Source organism: Miscanthus floridulus, chromosome 10 (genome assembly GCF_019320115.1).
Source record: "Miscanthus floridulus cultivar M001 chromosome 10, ASM1932011v1, whole genome shotgun sequence".
Classification (NCBI taxonomy): Eukaryota; Viridiplantae; Streptophyta; class Magnoliopsida; order Poales; family Poaceae; genus Miscanthus; species Miscanthus floridulus.
The window spans coordinates 9963855-9983372 of record NC_089589.1 but is presented as its reverse complement, the minus strand read 5'-3'; the positions used below and the strand labels follow the sequence as shown (position 1 = coordinate 9983372).

The window sequence follows — 19518 nt, the reverse complement described above, 5'->3', positions numbered from 1 at the left end:
CGAACAACTGAAACATCGTCCCTATCTCGTCTCCTCCGTTTAGGGATGAAAACGGATCGGATATGGACGGATATCACCGATATTACATTTGTTTTCATATTTCTGTCTGGATTCGGATTCGAATATGAATAGTGTCAACTATGTCGGATAGAATACGATTGGATATCGACATCATAAATATGCGATTTGAGTATTCGGATACGAATACGGTATCAAAGATTAAATATCCAGACTCGAATACGAACAGATCTAAACCCCATTCAGTTTCGAATTCGGTCGGAAAATAACCATAGCGTTTTCATCCCTGCCCCCGTCCAACCGAAACATCGATTATTCGTTTCCTTCCCCTCTCTCTCTCTCGCGCGCGCGCGCGCGCACGCGTGACGCGTCTCGCCCGCCCGCATCCCGCCCCCGAATATCTCCTCTCAGCCGCCGACGCAAGCCCTAGACATGCGCCGCTCCGTTTGCTAACCAACCAAGCGAGCAAGAATCAAGAGGCAAGGCAGCCGATGCTTCTGGGCCTGGTCCGCCCCGCCGCCGCCCCGCATGCGCACGCAACAACCTCACGCCTCGCAGCGCGATGTCCCCGCCGGCGACCTCCCGGACTGCGACGGGACGGCCGGCGCCTGCTTCCCCGGCCGCGGGCTGTGCTGCCCCGACGATCCGCTCGACCTCGTCCTCCAGCTCTTCCCCGCTCACACCGCCGCGGACCGAGCGCCGCCGTCGTCGCTGGCCGCGCTCGGCATAGGCGGCGGCGGTGGAGAGCCGCCCCGTCGGGTTAAGCAGGAGCCGGAGCCGCCGCAGCCGCAGCCGCTGGCGGAGAGCGCGAATGGCGGCGTCGGCGTCGGCGACGGGTGGGATTCTTGGGGCTTGTCCAGCTTCCTTCTTGAGGGACTCTGCGGCCTCGAGGAAATTGACGTGGACATGTTCTTTGCTGACGACGCGCTGGACGGCGGCGGCGGCGGGGAAGCGACCGAAGGCAACTTGCTCTGCGACCCGACGGAAGCCAAGCCCAAGCCGCCGGCGCACATCACAGCTGCTGGTGGTCCCGTTCACACGCGCGGCTCGTTGGGCGGCGCTGTCGTCCCCAATGACGCGTCACCGTTGCCCGCGCCCATGCCAGCTGGCGCTTTCCCCCTCCAAGCGTACGACGCGTGCCGTGCGTTCGATGTCGCCGTTTTCAACAACGCGTCCGCGTCGCCGCCGCCGGCGACGACGGCGCCCGTGCAAGCGGGTGGTGCGCCGCCCGTCTTTGTCACCAACAGCAGCACGCCGCCATTGCCGGCGCTCATCATGCCAGCTGCTCCCGCGCCCATGCCGCCAGCTGCTGGTCTTCACGCGTGCGGCGCGTTGCCCGGCATTGCCTCTAACTGCGCGCCTGCACCGCCGCCATTGCCGGTTCCCATGCCAGCTGCTGGTCTTCACGCGTGCGGCGCGTTGCCCGGCATTGTCTCTAACAGCGCGCCTGCGCCGCCGCCACTGATGGCGCTCCTGCCAGCACGTGCTCTCCACCCGAACGCCGCCGCGCTGGCCGGCGTTTACTCCAGCACCAACGCGCCGGCGCACACCCCTCCGTCAGCCACGCCATCGTCGTCGCCACCGTCCCGCGCGTCTTCCGGTTCGGGCCGCTGCCCGTCATCAGCAACATCGGAGCCCGAGCTCTTGCAACCCCATCGTGCTTGGGTTGTGCCGAGGAAGCAGCGGAGCCCACCAGCAGTCAACCGCCGCAAGCGGCCCTGGGTGCTCGACTTCCCTCTCCACGCCTTGCCGCCGGTCGCTCCTCCTCCTCCGGCCAATCCCGGCGCCGGCGGTGACGACGACGATGCCAAGAACCAGTACGCCTTGGTTCCTGTCGTTCCTCCTCCTCCTCCTCCTCCACCTCCTCCGGGCAACACCGGCGGTGACGACATTGCCGGTGGCGGGGGTATCCGCCGTCGCCGCCCCGCGCCACGCCAGAGGAACAGGCAAGCGCAGAGGGTATGCAGCCACTGCCACTCGCCGGAGACGCCGCAGTGGCGCGCGGGCCCGGACGGGCCGGGCACGCTGTGCAACGCGTGTGGGATACGCTACGCGGCGAACAGGCTGCTGCCGGAGTACCGGCCGTCGACGGCTCCTAGCTTCCGGAGCGGGCAGCACTCCAATCGCCACCGGAAGGTGATGAAGCTCAGGGAGCAGCAAATGAAGGCGGCGACGGAGGAGAAACCGTCGGAACAACAGCCGATGGAAGATGATCGTACGGAGAAAGATGATGATGGGTTCATGGGTGTGCGCGCGTACATATCAGCAGCAGGCTTGTGACAGTGACACCCCGGTCAGGTTAATTGTAGCTAGTAGGCCACTATTAGGTTTAGGTGTGATTCTTTGGTTTCGTTTTAGAGATGATGCTAGTAGTGTGTAGTACCAACTAGTGATGTATTGATCAATCATCCATGGATGATGTTAGCTACTAGGCCATGCAAGATTTTTGTAAATTCTTGGCTTCGATTTATTCATTAGTTGGTTAAGAACTCAGTTCTTGTAAATATCAATCAAATCAAGATTCAAGGGTCACATCTCGGGTCAATAGCGATCTTTTTGGGTGACTCATGTTTCCTACATGCATTTTCTGTATCTTTTTCAGAGATTATATATATATATATATATATATATATATATATATATATATATATATATATATATATATATATATATATATATATATATATATATATATATATATATATAGGGAGAGGCTATTCAGTAGCCGGCTACAAAATAAGTTATTCTGTAGCCACCTCCATTTACTATAATTTTATATACTAATTTACCATAATGTCAATACATATTTACGATAGTTGGGTTACTATAACACATGGGAATATTTACCATAACGTTATATTAAACCACTTAGTAAGGAGTTACTATAATCTCGTAAATTAACATAGTAATTATCATAACTCAAAGTGGCTACAGAATAAGTTATTCTGTAGCCAGCTACAGGATAGTAGTTCTATATATATATATATATATATATATATTCCGCTATAAGCATGTTCGTCCCTGTAACTGTATGATTCAGGTTTCTATTTTTTTTTATAGATATCGCTAGCCGGCTCAGGTGAGATCATGGTCAGCATTGGTGGTTTATAATGGTTCCCCCACGAATTGCTAGCTTCATTCTATCGCTGCGCAGCCTCGTCACATTCTAGACACGATGATCATTGGTTTGGTTGAATCACCCGGTTGATAGCATGGTGGTTGTGACTTATGAGTGGCACCTCCAACACATAGGTTCGATTTCCCATGGGTATGAATTTCAGAGCTGGTTATTAAAAAACCTCTCTTGTTGGCAACCAAAAGTAATGGAGCGGTATTATAGGGTCTATGATGTCAAGGTTCGAGGAGTTTCTCTCTTGAGGTCTTCTACTTTAATAGCAATAGCAACGTACTGGGAGAGGTTGATAGTAGTTGTGGGTGACAACAACCTAGCACCGACATGAGCTCTTGCCTGCATGGTGTCAACAATGGTGGCAGGTGCAAGCGCGAGACTGGAGAGGCACGAGGGAGAGTCTTGGGCCAAACCAACTGCCACATAACAGCAACTACCTAAGTTTGATTCTAAATAGACTCGGGCTATGGGCCATGCGTGATCACCGCGATTCGCCCGACGTGCACGACCTGGCGCACCAAACCGCTACCTTGTCATCCCTCGTCTGTGTAGCCTCGTCGAAAACTAGATACCATGGTCGTTGGTTGGTTGCATCACCATCCTTTGGTGTGATAATCATGGATCGGTTAAAGGTTTCTGTCACAATATTTACATGGATAGGGTGGAAAACTAGTATGCTACTGCTACGATGTCCCAATACTCTCTAGGACGTAAGAGCTTGAACCCTTTAAATTTTTTTTGATAAAACACTCAAAAGATTGTTTCATATTTGATATATCTAAAAAAGAAACATACAAACCAATTAAATGATTAAAGTAATCGAGTAACAAAAATACCATCCAGCTATCTCGGGCATCCCCGTGATCAGTGCCCTCCTTTTCTTTGTCTTATTTGCCTATCTGACTGACCCCGATCTGCGCCGTGCCTAGCGAAGCAGCGAGCTAAGGCCAAAACCAGTTGAAAACACATACGTGACAATGTGACGTGTAACAGCCATTTATGCACGTTGGAAAGCTGTTAGGAAGACCGTTAGCCATGATAATGGTCAATTAATTGGCTACACTTCATGACTAAATGGCTTCATACGTGACGTATCTGTAGCTTACACTTCATTATTCCGAGCTAATTCATTACTACTCTCTCCGTTCCAAATTACTCCGTTCCAAATTATAAATCGTTTTAACATTTTTGATACATTATTTTTGTTATGTATCTAAATATACGTTATATTTAGATACATAGCAAAATTGCTATCTATCTAGACATACGTTATATCTAGATACATAGCAAAATCGATGTACCAAAAAAATCACAGCGACTTATAACTTAGAACAGAGGAAGTACAATACTACTCCTATATAGGACAAGTATTGTACTAGACAGGCCATGTTCGCTTCTCTTATAAACCATACTTTTCAGCTTGTTTTTTCAGCCGAAACAACGTTTTTCTCTCCAAACAAATCAGCCGGAACAGTGTTTCAGCTTATTTTTTCAACGAAACGAACGGGCCATAGCAGTGAAATAGTCAGAACACACACACTGAGTCCTGTTTACTTGTCAGGCTTCATCAAGTAGGAAAGTTAGATCATTCATTTATATTAGATAGATTTAATAGGAAGATATTCCTTATTTATTATATATTTTTTATATTACCTTCTATGAGGTAATATGTGATAATTAACATCTAGATCAACGGTCCGCAGTCATTTAGCTACCATAGCAAAGATTTAAAGACACATCAACACTAGCTTAATCAACGTACATATCGAGCACTACATCCGTAGAGAAGAAACGTAGATATATATCCAGTCGGCACAAAATGTAGACGGTGAGATGAGATCACCAAGCATCTTTGATTCCTGGAGCTAGTTTCCTACCAACCACGTGGCTGGGCAGTCCCGCCATGGCCGGCGCCTCCGCTTCGGCCGCTATCTCCGGTGGTCCACGGCGCACTTCCAAGCGGCCGGAAACTGTACGCACCGTCGTCGTCGAACCTGCTGCTGCTGCTTCCTCGGCTTTGTGCCATGCCCACCCGATGGAAACCACCCCCTCTCCTGTAGCTGCTGCTCCTTGTTAGCTGCGTCTCGACGGCGGCGGTGGCGGCAGCAAGGGCGTTTCCTCTCCCCCGCCCGATCCAACCCGTGCCAGCGTTCTTGTGCTCTTCCCGTGGCGACGCCGGCGTGCTCGGCTTCCAGATGGTGTCCGGCCTCTGAATGCTGCAAGTAGTACGTCCCTCGTCAGAAACGAGAACGACATGTGGTCAGGCTCCGGCAATATATACAGAAGATGAATGAATCGATCCATCACAATTCACAAGATTTTGAGTTTACATGCGCGGCGGCCTTGAGCCCGGGTACGTGTGCCAGAGTGGCCGCTTCGAGATGTCGGCTCCGGTAACAGTCTGCATAATTGATAGTTCGTGAGTTCCAAAGACCATGATCGATCGTTTGACGAAAACAGCTCCAATGTAGATTGGAATAATAAGCAACTTAATATGTACTGTAGTATTCGTGAATGCACCTTGTCAGGTACTCTGACATTGCCAAGTAGTCTTGGAACTGGATTTGCTGCCTCAGGGTTGAAGAACGTACCTGATCTGAAACATGAACACCCAAAACGTAACTAATGTTCCAAGTTGTCGCCTTAAGACAGTAAGCTCGAGAGGAAACATACATTGTCTGATCACTCGTAATGTCCTGCAGGTTTGTTGTGGGCGAGTGGAAGAAACCATCGCTGAAGCCATCATTGTCATCAGGCGCTATCCATCCTCCAATTCCACTATGCAAAATAAATAAATAAAAAAGAATAGAGACCACAGAACTGAACAAAATGTCAACTTCAAAAATGCATTGGTACTAATTTACATCATGTTCAAACTTTGTGCACCTCGTAGCTGAATCTATCGGAAGCTTCTGCACTGAACAGTCCGATGTCTGTTCAGTAACTTCATTGTGTGGCAGAGAGCTTGAGTCCCTGTGCAGAAAGATCTTCTCTTGCCTAGTGGTATTCCGTCTCGATTCATGGGTCTAATTCAGTAACAAGCCAACGGGAAAACTAAATATGACTATGGTTTATGCAACAGCGGTAAAACTAGTGTAACATGAGGTCATGAGCACAGATGACAAGCGATTGTTTTACCATGAGCTCTTTATCCACCGCTTTGGTGACCGAAAGCAGCAGTTCCTCAGAGATACCCTGAAACAATTTGAAAATCAGCATTGCCCAAGTGCATCGCTACTTGATCACTACAGATTGAAAGTATCAGTTGATTCAGTTCATCGATCCATTGCACATATGAACTAATAGCTTACATTCCACAAGAAATGTTTCCCCTCTGTGTCATGCTCCAACCTCGGGTAGTCAAATTCTTTGCGGCCCATTATTTTATTGTAACATTTTGGAAGAGCACACCAGCTGCAGAAAGGGGTGCAGGGTTGAAATTATCAACTCTTACATCAGAAAATGCTATAAAATAACACGCATGGCAGCAGTAAGAACAATTAATGTGCCTTCGCATTGGTAAAACTGCCATAAGCTGATCAAATGGTCGTAATGGTTTGTCCACAATGAAAGATATCTCGACCCTAGATAGACCTTTGAGATCAGATACGAAAGGAGCAACATAGAATGGGTAGTACCTGCAAAAGGTTGTAAGATAAGACACGGTAGAATGGGAGCGTTTGTTCAAAAAAAAAATTGTGCATGAGAATGAGATAGATAGAATCCATAACAATGAAATAAGCTATTAAGCTATTGTTCAGTATATTTAAAGATTTTATTTTACCATCTCCATGATGGAACGTCTGCAAAATAGCATTGAAGCACCCAACAAAGTCCTTCTAAATACTTTTGAGCCTGAATTCAAAGGGAGGAGAGGGGAACAAAGGAGGGCAGATTATAACAAATATAAAATGCCAGCTTGCCTAGGAAAAGGGATTCCATTAGGACAAATAAATAAACAAGGAAAAACATAACCATGTCGTTCTGCAGCTTTCCAATTTCATTAGAAGTTTTGGCACCGAAATACTCCCTGAAAAACCGGGACTTCCATCCTGGTAATCCTAGTCTTATCTGCAACAGACATTTAAAAAATTGTAGCAGGACTACAGGAGAAATATTTATCCAAAAGGGCATCACTAACACTGTCATATGGGCGTTCTTCATTAAAAAGGAGATCATCTAATTTTTGTCTCAGTTCTGATCTTTCACTTTCTGAAGCTTCACGCAACATTTCGTGATATGTCTTCAGCAACAAATCCTAAAGGCCAAAACAAACATACCGAGAATGACAATAAATTCCACCTTGCACCACAATACAGTATTGACTAGAGCATCAACATACCTGTTTCAGTTCATATCTTTTGAGGAAAATTTTCTCTTCATACATGGAGAGTTCATGAAAAAATATTTCCAACCTTGAGACTTCCAGATATGCACCATGTTTATCTTTGACCTGTTTTCAGTATCAACGAACCTAGGTCACCGCATAATTCAATGGATAATCATTGATGAAATAAGAGGCTGGAGCTGGAATTCTTCAGGTACTTTGTCTGTGTTGATAATATACCCTTCCATTTTGTTGAAGGTTGTTTTGTACACTTCAATGAGAAGATCAACTGCACCCTGTTAGATGGAATAGATGAGAGAAACATCTATATTTTTTTCGGAGTAATGAACAAAGCGAAAGGACATATATAGTGATAACATATATGTTAGCCCCTAGATCTCCGGCAAAGAGTGAGCTGACCACTCCCCGGCTTTGCCGACCACACACTATGGCTAGAGGTAGAAGAAGGGAGGGAGAACAGAGCGCGCACACACAGAGCACAAGCACCAGCGTTGACCGGAGCTCTGCAAAGGAGATGGCAAAACTGAACTCTCTCTTTACTGAGTTGCAGTGGGAAGCTATATATACATCTTTACCCATCTAATCTTAGTACACATATATGTCAGGCTACCATGCTGCTACAGTGACTATATGTGACAGCAGGACTGACTTTGGCGTCTGCCCCTGCTATTGCTACAGTGCGGCAGGAGAGCCTTTTGGCGCCTGCCTCTGCAACTGCTACAGTGCAACGGCAGGGAGCCTTTTCGGCGCCTGTCCCTGCCGTGCGTTCATACAGGGGAGCAGCAGATTACTCAACCATTCTTTCCCTAATCCTGCTGCTAACCCTAGAACCTCCACCATGCCGATCATCTTCTTCAACTCCGTGAACCGAAGACGGCCAAACAGCTTGGTGAGGACGTCCGTGAGTTGCCGACCAGTTTCGACGAACTCGATGACGATTTGCCCTCCATCGACACAGTCCCTGAGGAAGTAGAACTTGACGTCGATGTGCTTGCTCCGGTCGTGGAAAACCAGATTCTTTGCGAGGGCGACGGCGGGCTGGTTGTCCACCATCAGTGCTGGTGGGTGAGCTTCCACACCGGTCAGCTCGCCCAGCAGCCGGCGCAGCCACACAGCTTGGCACGCCGCTGTGGCCGCCGCCACGTACTCTGCCTCGCATGTGGACAGCGCCACCACCTTCTGTTTCAGAGGAAGACGAGCACGCCAGAGGTGCTCCGCCGTCCGTCGATGTCCCCCGCCATGTCTGCATCGCTAAACACAGTGAGCTACAGCCCACTTCTGCCGGTCTTGGGGAAGACGATCCCATGATCCACCGTCCCCTCAACGTAGCGTAGCAGCCGTTTCACTGCAGCCCAATGATCCTCTCGAGGATCCTCCATGAAGCGGCTGACATAGCCTACGGCGAACGCAATGTCCGGCCTCGTGTGGACTAGGTAGCGCAGAAAGCCGATGATGCTCCGGTAGAGTGTTGCATCTACCTTCGCTGTGGTACTGGCCTTCATTAGCTTCAGCCGCTCCTCCATCGGAGTCATGCACGGCTTGCACTCAGCCATACCGCTCCGCTCCAACAGCTTCGAGGCGTACGCGCTCTGATCGAGCGTGGGCGCCTCCTTTCCCTGTCTCACCTCGATGCCGAGGTAGTAGGAGAGCGCGCCGAGATTGCTCATTCAAAAATGAGCCGACATCTCGCGCTTGAAGCTGTCGATGTCCTCCGCACGCATATCGATGACGATCAAGTCGTCCACATACACGCCGACGACGAGCTCCTCCTTCCCCCGTCGCCGCGTGTAGAGCGCGTGCTCGGTTGCGCACCACGTGAACCCAAGCTCGCCCAGCGTGGCGTCAAACTTGGCGTTCCACGCTCGTGGGGCCTGCCGCAGCCCGTAGAACGCCTTGCGTAGTCGGAGCACCCTGTGCTTCGCTCCCTTGACGGCGAAACCCGGAGGTTGCCTGACAAAAACCGTCTCCGCCAGCTCGTAGTTGAGGAAGGCCGATTTTACATCCAGATGATGGACGCGCCAGTCCTTCGTTGCTGCCAAAGCCAAAAGCAAGTCGGACAGACTCCATGCGCGCTACCGGCGCAAAGACTTCCTCGAAGTCAATGCCGTCGCGCTGGACAAAGCCTCAGGCAACGAGGCGCGCCTTGTGCTTGACAATGGCGCCGCGCTCGTCCCGCATGACCTTGTACACCCACTTCAGGCCTATCGGACGACATCCTGGAGATGGATCAACGAGCTTCCAAGTCTCGTTTTCCTCAATCGCCTTCATCTCCGCCAGCATCGCCCATCGCCAATTTGCATCGTGCTCGGCAGCGCGAACATGGGTGGTTCCTCTGCACTAACGAGAAGCAGCTCTGGGTCATTGAGCAGCCGACCCGCCAAGCCTGAGGACCCTGTGCCGCCGACGATGTCGTCCAGCCTGCGGAACCGCACCTCCTCACTATCATGGAAAGCATCCACGAACTTAGTGATGTCGCTTAGAGGTGAGCGAACTCGATCGGCGTCGATGGAGTTCCCTGTTCCGCCGGAGTCAGCACAGCATCTGGAGTGCTTGGCACCCTGGCTGTAGTGCTCGACACTATTCCTAGACTGCTCGTCACCACTCCTGGAGTGGTTGGCACCACTGCAGGAGTGATCGGCACCAGTCGTGCAGTGGTCGGCACCACTGCAAGGCCTCTCGGCTCCGCTATAGGAGCGTTCGTCACCCGTCCTGGAGTGGTCGGCAACACTGCAGGACTGCTCGACACCACTCTTGAAGTGCTCGGCTCCTCTCCCGGAGTGCCCGGCACCACCCCAGGAATGCTTGGCTCCGTTGCTGGAGTGGTCGGCACCTCCTCTCCAGCGTCTCCACTACCGTGGATGACCAAGTGCTCGACCACGAAGGTGCTAGTGAAGCCGCTAGCTTCCCCCGTGCCCGGACTGTCCCACTCTCAGGCCGCTTTCTCGTCGAACACGACGTCGCGCGAGACAAGCACCTTGCCTCCGCATGGGTCATAGAGCCAGTACGCCTTGGTACCTTCCGCGTAGCCCAGGAGCACTGTCGGTGTGCTCCTGTCCTCCAACTTGGTGAGGACCGGCTTCGTCTTCCTGACGTGGCCGATGCAGCCGAATGTCCGGAGGAAGGACACGCTCGGCTTGCGCCCATACCAAGCTTCGAACGACGTCTTACCCTTCAGGGCCTTGGTGGGTGCACGGTTGAGGATGAACACCGCTGTGGTCACCGCCTCACCCCAGAACCTTGCCGGCATGCTCTTGGCTTTCATCATGGATCGAGCCATGACGACCACCGTCAGGTTCCGCCGCTCCACCACCCCATTCTGTGGTGCCGCACCACACCCTGATCCATGCAGTACGCAGCGAACTCCACCGAAGTGAATTCGCCGCCCCGATCAGTCCGCAGCACGCGTAGCTTCTTGCCGCTCTCTGCCTCCACGCGCGCCTTGAACTTCTTGATCGTCTCCGCTACCTCGTCCTTGCTCGTCAAGAGTTGCGGCCACATATAGCGACTGTAATCATCCACGAGCAGGAGGAAGTACCGCCGACCACCGTTTGTGGCTGGTGTGATTGGCCAGCATAGATCGCCGTGGACGAGCTCAAGAGCGTCCACTGCGCGATACTTGGCCGCCTTTGGGAACGGTAGCCTCCTCTGCTTTCCGACGAGGCAGCTGTCACACAGCTCGCCTCCGTGCTTGGCAGCCCTCGGACCATCTTCTCCAGCCGACCAAGGGCGCCGAAGCTGAGATGTCCATACCGGGCATGCCATAGCCACGGCTCCTCGGTGTGTCGTGCTGCCAGGCACACCGGCTGCTCCACCTTCAATTCGAGCAGGTACAGCCGGTTCCGGGACCTCTTCACCTTGGCAAGAAAGCGCTACTCCCAGTCCCTGATCCTGAGGACGCCATCCTTGATTAGTACCTTGCTGCCGCGCTTATCCAGCTGTCCAATGCTGATGATGCTTGAACGCAGCTACGGGATGTAATATACATCCGTTAGCGCGCAGTGCTCGCAGTTCTAGCACCTGAAGATGATGGTGCCGCGCCCTCGGATCGCCACCCTTGAGCCGTCACCGAACTTCACCGTGCCGGTCACGTTGCCGTCGAGCTCGGAGAAGGCTTCCTTGGAGCCCGTCATGTGGTTGCTGGCGCCAGAGTCCAGGTACCGCCGCTGCTCCTGTCCGCCGCCCACATGTCCGAGGTGGACTTCGGCGCGCGGTTCATCGAGGTGGACAGCCTTCAGAGCCTTTCCAGGCCCTTCCACTGCCATCCCCTCTCCCTTCTCCTTGGCCTCAACGTTGTGCAGTGCACAGAACGTCGTCATCAGGAGAGTGGCCTCATCTTCATCATCATCCTACGCTAGATGAGCCTCAGCCTTCTTCTCCTGCTTGCGATTTGGGCACTCCTTTGTCCAATGGCCCGTCTTCCCGCAGCGTCGGCAGGAATTGGGGTCGACCTTCTTCTTCTTCTCCGAAGAAGCATTGCCACGGCGCTTGCCATCGCAACCGCGGCTAGAGGAGGCTTCCCCAGACTTCTTCCTCTGGGCAGCCCACTCCTCCTCTGTCAGCAGCAGCTTGCCGCTGTCTGTCGTCGTTGTGGCCTGCTCCATACGCTCGTCCACCGCCCGTAGATGGCCTATCACATCCTCAATGGTGAGGGTGGACAAGTTTAGCATCGTCTCTATGGAGAGAGCAATCTGGATGTACTTCGTCGGCACGGAGTGGAGGTACTTGAAGACCGCCTCTTTCTTCGTCGATGGTGACGCCGTGGCTCCTCAGCTTGCTGATGAGCGTCTGTAGGCGGAGGGAGAAGTCCTCCACCGATTCACCATCCTTGAACTTGAGGTTGGTGTACTCCTGCTTCAACAGCTGGGCCGTCGCCTTCTTTGCGCGGTCAGAACGGACGCGCATCGCTGCGATGGCCTCCCACGCCTCCTCAGCAGAGCTCTTCGCCCCCAACGGCTCCCTGTACTCCGCTGGCACAGCAGCGAGGATAGCCTCTAACGCTAACATGTCGTCTTCTTCGTTGTCGGTGTCCTTGTCAACAACATTTCAGAGCCGTCGGACTCCGAGCTTGACCTTCATGGTCGCCGCTCACTCACCATAGTTGGTGCGAGTCAGCGTCGGCCAACTGGTGCCGCTGACCTCCCGCAACGTGCGCATGGCTGGGCCGCCACAGCAGCACCGCTGCTGTCGCCCATCTTCAAACCGTTCGTCATCGCCAGCGGTTAGTCCGGCGACGGCGCTTATACGGCTCTGATACCACTTGTTAGCCCTTGGATCTCCGGCAAAGGGTGAGCCGACCACTCCTCGGCTTTGCCGACCACACACTATGACTAGAGGTAGAAGAAGGGAGGGAGAACAGAGCGCGCGCACACACAGCACAAGCACCAGCGTTGGCCGGAGCTCTGCAGAGGAGATGGCAAAACTGAACTCTGTCTTTACTGAGTTGCAGTGGGAAGCTATATATACAACTCTACCCATCTAATCTGAATATATAGATATGTCAGGCTGCCATGCTGCTACAGTGACTAGATGTGACAGCAGGGCTGACTTTGACGCCTGCCCCTGCTGTGGCTACAGTGCGGCAGCAGGAAGCCTTTTCGGCGCATGTCCCTACCGTGCGTTCATACAGGGGAGCAGCAAATTACTCAACAATATATAGTGATAACAAAGTTAACTGTCTATTAGGCTACTACCATAATCTAAAGGTTACACACGCACAGATACCTCATGCATCTTAAGTGATGGAATATGTGGGATGAAATCGTTTCCCATCAGGAAACAAATAAAGATGAAGTCATCTATTAGCCTCTCAATATCAGGCTCACAGACCGGGTCCAGTATCTTGAATTCAATCTCCAAGTACTCTCTCAGAACCCATATGTTCAAAAACTGAAAGAAGATGGTGTTATTCGTGTATCAAAATGAGTAAATGAGTGACATTATCTGGGGTTGGGAGGTACGGAGGACCAGAAATGGTTTCTTCGGATTCCCTTCTGTTTCTGCCTGATTTGGGAAGAGCACATCCTGTTGAAGTTAAACAGAAGAGTAGTGCATACCATTATAAAGTGCTGGACTAGTTACTTTGACAGTTAAAACTTTACACAGATCCTAGCCTAGTAAATAGTATATAACTTGTTTGGGCAAGCCGTGGCTTGCCTCTTGTAAACTCAAACTCCTTCCTCTAATGAAATACGTGCGAGACACGATCGCTAAAAAAAACTTAAATTTGTTAAGCATGTGATGCAATATGTTTAACCATGAAATTAGCATTGATGAGGGATTAACAGACCTCACGCAAAATAGAGAAGTGGACTTCGTGAGATGCCAAAGCAAGCATTATCAGATCTGCATCCTGCAATGATTCTTCACAGTTAACCCCCAGTACAAATAGCTAGACAGGATGCAAACTGGATCAGTGATACACAACATTAGAAATGATGAGATCATCAAGAAAAACGATTGATATATATATATATTCCCTACATGCCCAAACAAGCAGTGTCGAGTGTTGGGATCATAGCCTTCCATGCTGCGTTGTGCACGGATGAAAGACATGATCTTGTGCTCTCCTTCTCCAGGAACATTCGCATCGGAGAGTATTACCTTCAGAACAGATGTATTAAACTTATCAGCAACATCCACTTGGTCAAGTTGAATAGCAAGTAAATGTTTGTCAATACTTTCAGCATGCATGTCAAATGGTTGAAGTTGAAATGAACATGAACTTTCCTTCAAGAAGAGAAAAAAAGAACATAAATTGAATTTACTAAAGCACAAGAGCAAACCATGATGTCTCTCCACCAGGGGTCACTATTAAGTCTGGCACGGATGTAGTACTCAAGGGCTTGTGATAGCCTCTCCATGAACTCGGTACCTGGGGCGATGACATTGGGGTCAGGAACCTCAGAAATCTCTCGCGGTGGCTCCTCCTTCCCTTGAGCTCTTAATTCCTTCCGCATTTCATAATCTTCAATCTCCTGCAAATTGAAGCATGGACGCATTTCTCGATTGTTTCAGCAGATAGCAGACATCATGCATGTATCACACTGTCAATGTAGAAAATTATATGCAAGCATTGACCTCACTTCTTGCCAGCCTGGCAGAGTGGAAACGTCCCCTTCGCACACGGTTCATTTTGGCGCAAGGAGAAACACCATCTGCACATGAAACAAATAGGAAAGTTCATGCATGTATAACTAAATTGCTCAAATAAGTGAAGGTAACCAACATCATCCTTAACACTTGAAAGTACTCTTGCTCGTTGTTAATGTACACTGCAGTAAGAGGAGGCGTCTAAAGAATTCAATTCAATTTGATATTTAAAGATCTATGCACAAACCTACTGCCAAGTAGAGGAGCCTTGTTGGCCTGACGATGCGGAACAAGCGGTCCATGTACTCAAACAAAGACTCAAACACCTCACTGACCGTCATCGGAGGGCACACCTGCAATGGTGAGTGAACACACACATTAATACTAGCCAGATTCGCATGGATTAAGATGTGTAGATACATCTATGTCTGCATGCATCTGGTCCTGTGGGTGGAAGCAACAATGGATGATGCAATTCATGTCGAGGTAGAGGTTGTCATAGATGATGCCATCAGGGCTCTCCTCTGGTTCCTCCTTCACAGGGGAGATGATGCTTGGGTACTTGTTGACGACCCACTTGTAGAAAGAAGGTATTCCCATGGCAGCTGCAACAATTGAGGGAGGAGAGGGCAGCAGGTGAAGCGAGAAGAGGATGAGGAGCTAGCAATGGAGTTTTCTAAAGGTCAGAATGATGCACAGATTGATATTTTCAGGCTACCTACCTTTTACTTCCCCTGTAAGCTTTCCCCATCTCCCCCACAGTCAACAGTCTGCAGCTATCAGGTTAACGACATGAAAGTTTTTTTGTGATTAGGAATGAGAGACTTTTTACAAAGCTTCGATGCCATTCAGACTGCCTTTTATAAAAGGCACTGACAGTGTGACACACTGACACTCTTACAAAAGAGTCCATGAACTGGAACAAAGGAAAGAAAAGCGTACACAGTGTTTTATTTACAAATTTGCTGTGGCTTGAGTAAGGAGATCCCATGCTATTCATTTTACTTACTATTTTGGTCCATGCTATAACCATCTTGGTTAAAAGAACTCAACATAGACTTGATGTCCCAACAATGCTTCAATACCCTGATGAAATCTGAAACTCATCTTTTTTGTCTTTCTGATGAAGCATATGGGTCATCTAAAGATCAATTTTCAAACAAGGGAGGCCAAAATACAGGTCTAATCATTTTTGTCTTATTAGGTATCTAGTGGGTTCAATGTGTCGTCATGATAGACCTTTTCCTGTCCGGCAAAGGATGGATAATCCAACTTACCCGGCAGGCCCCCACCTAGTATCCAGATTCCACCCCCTGTTTCTCAGCGCAATCCCAATCACCTCTGTTTCTTAATAATATCGCAACTAACTTCCAATCTGATTCACAGAAGGCCGCATTAGTTATATTATATTATCAAACAAACAAAATTTGGCAAGTCCTTGCTTCAACTAATCCTACTGAACAATGCAGTGAAGCAACACTGGTCTAATCAAAACTAGCATCATTTCCGGTCATTAAAGGAACAAAATTGCTGGGAGAACTAAATCCCAGGAGTACTTCCTTCCTTAATCCTTACTCAAGGAAAAAGATTGCAGAGTACAAAAGTTCCTCGCTTGCACTGAGACATGAAGAAAAAAGAATTGTACAGATGCAAAAATACCAGGACAGCCAGATGAATAAACAAGTTAACAGGTAGGGGCCATTACCCTCCTGTTTCTTGAAAAAAAGAAATGAATAAACAAGATCCTACAGTACAATCTCACTTCAGTCACTTGTTGGCCCCAGCCACAGTACCACACGAAGCCGCGCAGCCTTTGCACGAGAAGGGAAAAAAAACTAAGTTCGTTAGGCCATGGCTTATTGTAAATGATTGTAAATTTTTAGTTAGAATAGTATTTTTCTCTCATATAAACTAGAGCAGTACTTCTTCGTAAACCAGCAACGATACCAACCAGCCAACCGAACGTGTTGCAAGCTTACTCGGATGGGGGATGGGGATGCATGCAGGAGGTGGCCCAGAGCAGGTGCTCGACGTCCTCCCGCGCCGCCGAGCTCAACGGACGCCGCCGGATACGGGGACAAAGATGTCCGCAGCATTCATTCCCCTGTAGACTGTACCCAGAAAGGTGAGCGGCGGGTGCGGATGCGCACGAGGACGGAGAAGGGCGCGGGCTCGTGGCTGCGGCTCGGGCGTGGTGCGAGTGCGACGCTCGGGGCCGGAGATGTCCGCAGCCGACGGGCTGTCCCTCAGCTGACGTGTGGGGTCCGCACTGCTTACTAACGTTGACTTACTCGTTGACCGAGACGGACGCCTAGCGCGCGCACGTCAGAACGAGGGGTGTTTGATATATACCGGGCTAAAAATTAAATCTAGATGTTATAAATAAAAGAAAATTAATACGGATTGTATTCATCATTGATTAGTAGTAAGAGCCACTGAGGTTAATTGTGGTTAGAGCCCATTAGTCTATGTTTAAGCCATTATCATAAGATGAGCTAACTTTTAGGTATCGTTTGGTTGCTCGGATCAAACCGTGTAGGTGCAACTGCATCCTGGATATCCGCACGGGGCCCACCTGTCCCACTGTTTGGGTGCCACCATACAAGACCGAAACATCCAGCAGCATGTTCGGCTGGTGCTCATACGATCGTATATGATCGTGGATTATTACTGCTGGTTGATTTGTTATGAGAGAAAAATACTATTCAGACTAGAAATTTACGATCGTTTACGACCAAACAAACAGACTGCAGATGCCTATAATATACTTTCTAGATGCTGTATAAGCTTGTGCGCTGGAAACCACCGAATGACGCCGCGTTCAGGACGAGCCTCTCGCACTCACATCTCGCCTCCCACCTGTTACGTATTCTCAGGAGCCACGTCAGGCGCATCTCCCTGATTTTGCATTAGTACAGATCCCTTATTTCCTTCCGGGTATGCGGCTCCTGAGAACAAAAAATCATTTACTGGGAAGTAGACAAAATTAAACATTCAAGAACAAGTCACCCTGTCCGTTCGTATTCTTAGGATGCTAATTTCTTCAAACTTTAAACATGCAACATCATCTATAATCATATGAAAGAACGGTTCAGTATTACTGTGTACTAACTTTGCAATTTGCCTATTCATAATAGGGTTAAATCTAGTTTACACCCTCCAACTTCCAGCAAAGTTCGGATTTCAACCTCAAACTTCAAAACCGGACAACTTTGGCCCTCCTCGAAAAAGTCCAACTTTCAACCTTCTGGGCGGTTTTGCGGGTGAACAATAACTTTTGATATTTTCAGGAGCGCCGAAATTTTATATTATTTTTCGAGCATCTTAACGTCCTCAAATGAAAAAACTCAAAACTACAAAGTTGTAGATCTCATCGAGGTCTATAATTTACATATAAAAATTATCTTCATCCGACATCGTATTGAAGGGTTTTCTATTTTTTGAAATTTGAGTCTCATCACGCGATAAAATATGGTGCTAAAATTTTATATTATTTTTTCGAGCATCTTACTTTCCTCAAATGAAAAAACTCAAAACTACAAAGTTGTAGATCTCATCGAGGTCTACAATTTACATATAAAAATTATCTTCATCCGACATCGTATTGAAAGGTTTTCTATTTTTTGAAATTTGAGTCTCATCACGTGACAAAATTGTAGACCTCGATGAGACTCAAATTTCAAAAAATAGAAAACCCTTCAATACGATGGCGGATGAAGATAATTTTTATATGTAAATTGTAGACCTCGATTAGATCTACAACTTTGTAGTTTTGAGTTTTTTCATTTGAGGACAGTAAGATGCTCGAAAAAATAATATAAAATTTCAGCACCATAATAATCGCCAACTAGCGCTTGCCGCATTAGAGCACTAATATATTATTTGTATGGAGTTAAATGAAAATACTTTTTATACCAAAGTTGTAGCCCTCAATGAGATCTACAACTTTGTAGTTTTGAGTTTTTTCATTTGAGGACGTTAAGATGCTTAAAAAATAATATAAAATTTCGGCGCCTCCTAGAAATATCAAAAGTACTGTTCATACGCAAAACCGGCCAGAAGGATGAAAGTTGAACTTTTTCAAGAGTTGGAGGGTCAAAGTTATCCGGTTTTGAAGTTCGAGGTTGAAATCTATACTTTGGCGATAGTTGGAGGGTGTAAATTATACTTTACCCTTCATAATATATATGAGCGCAGATCGATTATATTCTCTTCGTCAAATCCAAACTTATACATATTATGTAAAATGTTTGGATGGACCCATACAACTAACCAAACATGATCTTGTACTGAATCATACCATTTCATACAGCAAACCAAACAAAAATCATGTGTCATCATGTACAGGTAACCAAACAATCAACACGTACCATCTCATCCTCACCTGTCTCATTCGTAACCCACGGTCCATCCCATTCATCCATGTACGCCCAACCAAACACTACAAGTACTCGGTGACGGAGCTATCGTCTAAGACGAGGTGGCTTGGTGCCATATAGCATCCCAACCGTTTTTTTTTCTAAAAAAAACGCTTTCTGTAAATCATTACTTTATATATATATATACATATATATATTACCAGTAAATTATTCTAAATTTAATTAAATTTATTAAAAATAGGGTTAACAATTATGATCCCAAATAAATATATTATAAAAATATATTTCATGATAAAGTTAATGGTGCTTATTTCATTATTTAATATCATCAATATTTATTTATATAGTATATGTAAAAGTTTTGAGAAAACTGAGTATTGCTTAATTTAGCATTGAAACTAGAAGTATACTTTTTTTTTTGAAAAACAGAAGTATTACTTTTTCTTATGCCGGGGAGAGAAGACAAGTGGGCAGTGGGTGTCAAGTGTCAACTTGCTCGGAGCCCTAGCGCCTGATGCTTCTGAGGGGTTGTTTGGATTCCAGTTTTAGCGAAC

General features: G+C 48.3%; 1 protein-coding gene across 4 annotated transcripts; it reads right to left on the bottom strand.

Annotated features, from left to right (window-relative positions):
• Positions 1-4870: 4870 nt before the first annotated feature.
• LOC136486204 (5'-3' exoribonuclease 4-like) lies at positions 4871-15415 on the bottom strand. 4 transcript variants are annotated; one of them, XM_066483061.1, is made up of 22 exons: positions 15308-15415; positions 15022-15190; positions 14833-14938; positions 14574-14650; positions 14279-14470; positions 13977-14096; positions 13783-13845; positions 13461-13517; positions 13218-13382; positions 7694-7771; positions 7491-7601; positions 7290-7406; positions 7124-7219; positions 6933-7003; positions 6658-6786; positions 6460-6562; positions 6287-6343; positions 6035-6174; positions 5822-5968; positions 5669-5744; positions 5479-5549; positions 4871-5364 (listed from the first exon to the last, which is right to left on the bottom strand). In XM_066483061.1, exons 3-22 carry the CDS (start codon positions 14924-14926, stop codon positions 5022-5024), a joined length of 2307 nt encoding a protein of 768 aa, XP_066339158.1. In that variant the 5' UTR covers positions 14927-14938; positions 15022-15190; positions 15308-15415; the 3' UTR covers positions 4871-5021. The 4 variants fall into 4 exon arrangements, with proteins under 4 accessions (XP_066339158.1, XP_066339156.1, XP_066339157.1 ...); XM_066483059.1 differs by lacking the exon at positions 15308-15415 and having other exon boundaries at positions 15006-15266; XM_066483060.1 differs by lacking the exon at positions 15308-15415 and having other exon boundaries at positions 5822-5926; positions 15006-15266.
• Positions 15416-19518: the final 4103 nt, after the last annotated feature.